Source organism: Dasypus novemcinctus, unplaced genomic scaffold, assembly GCF_030445035.2.
Source record: "Dasypus novemcinctus isolate mDasNov1 unplaced genomic scaffold, mDasNov1.1.hap2 scaffold_124, whole genome shotgun sequence".
Taxonomy (NCBI): Eukaryota; Metazoa; Chordata; class Mammalia; order Cingulata; family Dasypodidae; genus Dasypus; species Dasypus novemcinctus.
Genome location: NW_026688150.1, coordinates 1,601,638 through 1,608,310, shown reverse-complemented (window position 1 = coordinate 1,608,310; position 6,673 = coordinate 1,601,638). Strand labels below are relative to the sequence as shown.

Sequence of the window (6,673 nt, the reverse complement as noted above, 5' to 3'; positions counted from 1 at the left end):
TAAGACAGAACTCTTAGATCCCAACTTTCATGATTACCAGCATGGCCAATTTTGTTCCCCCTATGGCCTCTTCACACTAATTTGCTAAGTATTTTGCAGAAAATCCCAGACACTATATATTTTTACCCCTAATGACTTAAGTATGTATATCTGGCATACATCTCCTTTTTCATATGGAACTGCCAAGCCATTATCACAGGTAACAAATGAATAAAAATTGCTATGTCATAATTCCCAATCCATATTCAATTATTGTGATTGCCTGAAAATGTCTTACTATAGGTGATATGCTCAAATCAAAATACAATCAAAGACCACGCATTAGTTTATATTACTAAATATCTTTTATTGTACTTCAATCTCACATTTCTTTTTTAATTACGTCACTTATATTAGAAAAGGTGAATCAGTCATTATGTGTCAAGCTCTACATGCTTTATTGTGCTGAAAGTTTCATCACGTATCAATGATTTATTTTTCAACAGGTTTTAAAAGAGGAGGCAAGAGAGGAAATTGATCCTATGAAGAACACCTGGACTGAAGACAGATCTGGATTTTGCAGAGAAGTTAGGATTTTGTGCTGAGGACACGTATCAGGGGATTCTTGAACTAGCAAAGCACAGAGTAAAGGGACGAGGCTCAGCAGATCTGAGGCTTCTCACAGATCCAACGGTCGGGCCCACGGTCACAAGGATAACTCATCCAGTGGCCTGATGGGTTTATGTAGACACAGTCAAAGAAATGCCACTGTTCAGAAGACCAGTTTCTGTAAATAAACGTAGAACATCAGCCAAATCCCTAAACAGAGGAAGGTGGAACAATGTAGAGCTGTAAATATGAACACCAAGTTACCAGATTCAGGTTAGCCATAAGAATAGATATTAGGAAACAAGTGGAATTCTAACAAATAGAAAAATCCATGCCATATCCTATAGTAGGGTTTATTCACCTCGACACTGTTGACATTTGGGCTCTTTGTTGTGCACTGTAGGACACTGGACAGCATCCCTGGACTCTACCCACCAACTTCCAGTAGCACCGACACCATTGAACCATCCAAATCTCCCAAGAGTCTTTAGAAGGGAAGATTAACTCCAGGTAAGCACCATGGTTTGTACATCTATCAACTGGTCCAATCTCAAGTACTGCAGTTAAAATAGATGAGGCCCAAGTGGACAGATCACTCAACTTCCCTGGATGTCTTTTTACTAATGGGATTGTGAGAGGATACGATGCCTTTGAGTGTCTGGTATACAATGGATACTCTGGTACAAAGTGTAGCTTGAAATATTTCCAACACTCATTCATTCAGTCGTCCAAAAATTGTTTGCTGAGCACCTGCTGGGTACAAAGCCTTGTATAGTGTGCTGGACTACAGAGCTGGGTTGGAACGTCTTTCTGTCCTTAAGTAGAAGCTAGTCTAAGGTAGAGCCCAAGTATAGGCAAAGGGATTGCATAATAAAGGCAATAAAAAACATATAAATAAAATGTGGCTAGGAAATGGAGAGTTTGATCAGTGATCATGCGCACAGCAGGGCTGTCTCTAGAGGGGACATATGTCTTGGTCTCCACAAACATGTTGCAATTCAGCAGCCAAGGAGGATGCCCTAGGCAGTAGACACAGCAGGAGGAAAGGCAGAAGGAAGATAGTGCAAGTCAACTCTGGGAAAGGTGCATCATCTAGGACTTAGATTAAGAGAAGGTCATGGAGAGGACTTGGGAGGTAAGGAGAGGAGGATGTGAAGAAGAATCAAATGCAGTGTCCAAGCCTTGGAAGATGCCATCTTAAAGAATTTAGACATTACACTGTGTCACTGGGGAATGGGGGTGTTTCCTAAATGGATATAAAGCCAATGTTTACAAATGTTGCAACATTAGCTTGAGTAGAGTGTGGGATGATGATGGCAAGGCTAGGTCTAGGATATACAGCAGTGGTTTAGTCTGGAGACAATGAGGCATGAGATGACGCAGTGCAGTAGCGAAAAAGTGAAGGAGTAATATACAGGAGTGGTCCAGGAGCCTCTTGGTGTGGTTCTGGCAAAGGGTGAGTGGAAGGACAGAAATGGAAAAAGAGAAGTGACAACCAGAAAGTGAGTGTCATTGAATGCCATGGGTTCCTCCAGGCAGTGTTCGTTCAAGCTTTCTTTGTTGGAAACTGGAACCTGCAGGTTATAAGCCCAGAAGGACTCCTGCTCTAAATAAGCTCAGCAAATGACACATTTTCTCTTCCTCTTCTGAAGATGCACAACTCTCTTTAACAAACCAAAGCTACTAAGACTTCCAACAATGAAAAACGTCTTGCTTAATATTGTGTAGCCCATTGTTTAGAAACACACACATTTGCTACTCATCAAAAACAATAGGCACGTAGGAGGGGATTGACTAGCTGAAGTTTGGTTTATGCCAAATTTGACTCTTGAAGCAGCTGAGAAACCTACTCTCAGAAGATCTTTATCAAACTCCAGTGGCACAGACTGGATGGGGTGAGGGAATCTGAGTCCAAAGAGGGACACTCACGTGTAGGTGGGAGATGATCCATCTTGCCACTTGTACGGGCCCGTCCGGTAATGTTTTCTGAGGCCGATCCAAAACACGTGTTGAGATGTAGATAGGAATTTCTACTTGGAAATAAGGCAGGGGTAGTCAAGAATTAGGTGGGTACAGAAGTGGAACTGGGATCAGGACAGAGCAATATGAAAGACAAAGGGCATTTAAATATCAATCAATAGAGCATTTTCATTATTCCAATAATAATATTAATAAGCAACAAAATATATAGAATTGTTCAGAAGACAGTGCAGGGATGGAAATATTTCCTCACAAAAGGCATGTTCAGGTCCCAAACCCTGTCCTGTAGGTATGAAGCTATTTGTAAATAGGACTTTTGGAGATGATTAAGATAAGGTGGGCCCAAACTAACTGAGGGCAGGTCTTAATTGATTGTGGCTGAAGAATTATGAGCAAGGAAATTGGATAGATAAGGAGAAACCACAGAGATGTGCCAGAAGCTGGAAGTCTCAGAAACCAGAAGAGAAAGGAGAGGACACTACCATGTGTGCAGCACCATGTGACAGAAGCCAAGGACCAAGGATTGTGGCAGCCAGCCCAAGGAAGCCACAGCCTTCAGGGTGGAAGCATTGCCTTGTTGGCACCTCGATTTTGAAATTCTCCTACACAAAGCCATGAACCAATAAATTTCCATTGTTTAAGCTCACCCATTGTACAGTATTCATTTTAGCAGCCAGGAAAGTAACACATTCAGGAACAGGATCTTGTAATACCTTGGAAAGAGTCCCCCCAACACCCCTTCCCTCCCCTACCTGCTCTGCTAGGCTGTTGATGATGACCAGGTGAGCTCCCTCATGGATACATTGATCCTTGGCTTCAAACCAGGTGAGTTCCTCCGTACTAAATTTATAGCAGGAGCCCTCAAAGGCTGTCCAGTCCTCAGGGCAGGGTTTGCAGGAAGAGCCTGGGGCAGAGGGAGAGAAGTCTATTCTCCTGGGGCTGGGAGCTGCAATGGTCACAGACATGAACTCCAATCAAGTGAATGTATTTGATCCCAACCAACTGGATGCATCCTTGACATTCTGAAACAGGGAGCTGAGCAGCTTTCCCTGTGTCCCATTCCCAATCTTTCTCAGAAAGAAGTGGGGGAGTGGATGTAGCTCAAGGGATTGAGCACCTACTTCCCATATATGAGATCCCGGGTTCAACATCTGGTACCTCCTAAAAACGAACAAATGAAAAACAATTTTTATTTGGGAACATATGCTCTTCAATGGTTGGTCATCTGCTTCCCACGTACAATATTCTGGGTTGAACCCCTGATTCCTTCTAAAAAAGAAACAAATGACCAAAACCAATTTTCATTTGGGAATGGATGCTGCTCAGTGGTTGAGCACCCACTTCCCATGTACAAGAGCCTGGGTTCAATCCCTGGTACCTCCTGAAAAAAAAAAAAGCAGCAGAATGCAATTCAGGGTACCTCAAACTTATGTTACTAGTTCTTGTGAGTAGGGGGTTAGTTAAAATCCTTTAAAACTCAGCTGACTCAAGAACTGTTACTGTCAACCACGTGGCAAGGAACAGCACCCCTCTTGCAACACTCACTCCCCACAAACCAAACTCCAAATATCTGCCTCCTTACCATTTCCTGACTGCACAGCATTCATTTGCCGGAACATTTCTCCCCGAATGATGTCGCGATTGTGTCTAGCATCTGCCAGTCCTTTGGTAACTAAGAGACACGTAGAGAAAAGCTGGCCACAGGCCCAGAAGGAAGAAGGGCTGGTACGTGGGGAGGAGGGAGGCCACAATGGCCATCAGCACTTACATGTGTTGTTCAGTTGATTCAATTCTTCTTCTAGTTGGTAGTTTAACACTAAGACTGTGGGACGGGGAAAAGAAAAGAAATGCCCTAAATTTTTAGACTCTTGTTGGATTTATTCAATCTCTCCAAATCTTCCAAGCTAGGATGGGGAAGAAAAATTCCCTTCTGAAATCGTAATGCTGGGGAACTCAGCACAGCCTAATGTTACTGCCCACAACAGCTCCGCACACACCCTTCCATGAACAGTGACGCTGGAGAACCCGGTCCCTCTGATCACCCTTCCCACTGGCCTCATCTCCTCACCGTTTCCCAGGACCACACCAACGATCACGACCAAGAGAAACATCAGTGTGGTCATCGCCAGACACAGAAACTTCCAGGGATCAAACTGGGGAGGATTTTGTTCCTGCTGTCCTGTGGGAAATGGAAAAAGTGTCAATCCACACAGACTTCAGAAAATGCTGAAAAGTCAAGAGTCATTTTCTCCACTGGAGTGTTGAGTGGTGTTGGGTATCAGGTTGGAACTCAAGGGGACTCCAAGCTTTCTCCTCCCTGACCTGGTCAGAACTCTGAAGAGTGCCTAGGTCTCAGCACTTCAGGATGTGTAACACTGAGCCTTTCCACTCACCAGATTCCTTCAGTGCGGGCAAAGTATTCTCCTCCATAGGTATGAGGTCCTGAGCAGGCTGCCACCCACTGGGCCTGCCTTCAGCCATGACTGCAGCTCACTCTGCTCTGTACGTTCTTTACTCTCTGGGCTACTATTGAAGATAAACCCAGCCTAGAATAGGAAATGCCCCCACCCCCACGTAAACTCTAGCAAGTTTCCTTCCGGGCTCAGATAGCCCCCAAGATCTCTAGATGGTTTTTCAATCCATGTGATGCAAAGGCATGGGCATCGGCCAGAGGCTGGTCTGCCCTGCCTGCTTTCTGCTACTTTGATTCTCTCCCACTTGGTGCAGACACTATATTCCCCAGGAATGTGCCTCAATTTCCTTGTGCATTTGCACTTGTAGGTTTCTGGTTAAGATGTCTTGTAAAGATCTTGAAGTTTATCAGAGATAAAGCTGTGTTATTTACAACTCCTGAGTCTTTGTTCTGTCCCTTCTTTCTGGAAAGTGTTCAAAAATTTTCCTCAATACTTTGACTTAATATTTAAGCTTTTAAATGTAGAATGGGCTGCAGAACTTTGGAGAAGGAAGTGGATGTTTATGAAGTATCTTCTGGATACCAAACACCTTGTTCGGAAATGTAAAACATGTATCCTATCATAATATAATGTTATATTATGTCCTTTTTCTTATGTTACAGTCCCATGTTACTGTTTTTAGCTTTTATTATACTAATACACATGTTCTTAGACATTCCCTTTAAACCACTGTCATACCCATAGAATAGCTCTGCTAGTCAGAAACACCATGATGTGCTCTCACCATTTCCATTCATTTCCAAAGATTTACAAACTATTTTTTAACCAATTCTGCACAGATTACCCATCAACTTTCTATTCTTTACCTCATTTTATTATTTTGGTGGTCTATATTCTAATGATTAATTCCGTGAGTTTACATAATATATTTAGTTCATGATAACACAGTCGTATAGTATTTGCCCTTCTTTTGTGCCTGGCTTGCTCACTCAACAGAATGCCCTCCAGGTTCATCCACGTTGTCATATGCTTCATAATAATTTCACCTTACTGATGCATAATATTCCATTGTGTGTACATACCCCAATTTGTTTATCCACTCATCAGTTGATGGACACCTGTGTTGTTTCCAACTTTTGGCAATCTTGAATCACTCCGCTATGAACGTAGGTGTGCAGATGTCTATTTGTCTCACTGCTTCAGTTCCTCTGAATATATACTTAGTCATGGTATTGCTGGTTTACATGGCAAGTCTATATTCAGCTTCCTTAGGAAATGCCTAATAGTCCTCCTCGATACCTATACCATTCTCCATTCCCTCCAACAGTGAATAAGTGATCCTTTCTACCCACATCCTCTTTGACATTTACGGTTTTCTGAATTTTCTTTTTCTTTTTGTTTTATTTTTTTGATTTTTTTGGTCTTTTTTTAAATATTACATTAAAAAAATATTAGGTCCCCATATATACCCCACCCCCCTCACACCACTCCTCCCCCCATTGCAACAAACTCCTCCATCACCATGAGACATTCATTGGATTTGGTGAATACATCTCAGAGCACCGCTGCACCTCATGGTCAATGATCCATATCATAGCCCACACTCTCCCATGTTCCATCAAGTGGGCCATGGGAGGACATATAATGTCCGGTAACTTTCCCTGTAGCATCACCCAGGACAACTCCGAGTC

General features: G+C 42.8%; 1 protein-coding gene across 1 annotated transcript; it reads right to left on the bottom strand.

The window, feature by feature from the left end:
* Window positions 1-325: 325 nt before the first annotated feature.
* On the bottom strand, window positions 326-5,075 carry LOC111762444 (C-type lectin domain family 4 member G-like). Its single transcript, XM_058292546.2, has 7 exons — window positions 4,962-5,075; window positions 4,637-4,747; window positions 4,337-4,390; window positions 4,151-4,240; window positions 3,321-3,472; window positions 2,518-2,618; window positions 326-766 (listed from the first exon to the last, which is right to left on the bottom strand). The coding sequence occupies exons 1-7, from the start codon at window positions 5,047-5,049 to the stop codon at window positions 640-642; spliced, it is 723 nt and encodes a 240-aa protein (XP_058148529.1). The 5' UTR covers window positions 5,050-5,075; the 3' UTR covers window positions 326-639.
* Between the last annotated feature and the right edge of the window lie 1,598 nt (window positions 5,076-6,673).

What these genes read in the sequence shown, in the direction of transcription:
- LOC111762444 (XM_058292546.2), bottom strand. Translation starts at nt 5,049, where the DNA reads ATGGCTGAAGGCAGGCCCAGTGGGTGGCAGCCTGCTCAGGACCTCATA. An exon ending in TCAACAGCCTAGCAGAGCAG is followed by an intron (nt 2,619 to 3,320) that starts GTAGGGGAGGGA and finishes ATTTCCAAGTAG; the next exon opens with AAATTCCTATCTACATCTCA. An exon ending in GGATCATCTCCCACCTACAC is followed by an intron (nt 767 to 2,517) that starts GTGAGTGTCCCT and finishes GTTTATTTACAG; the next exon opens with AAACTGGTCTTCTGAACAGT.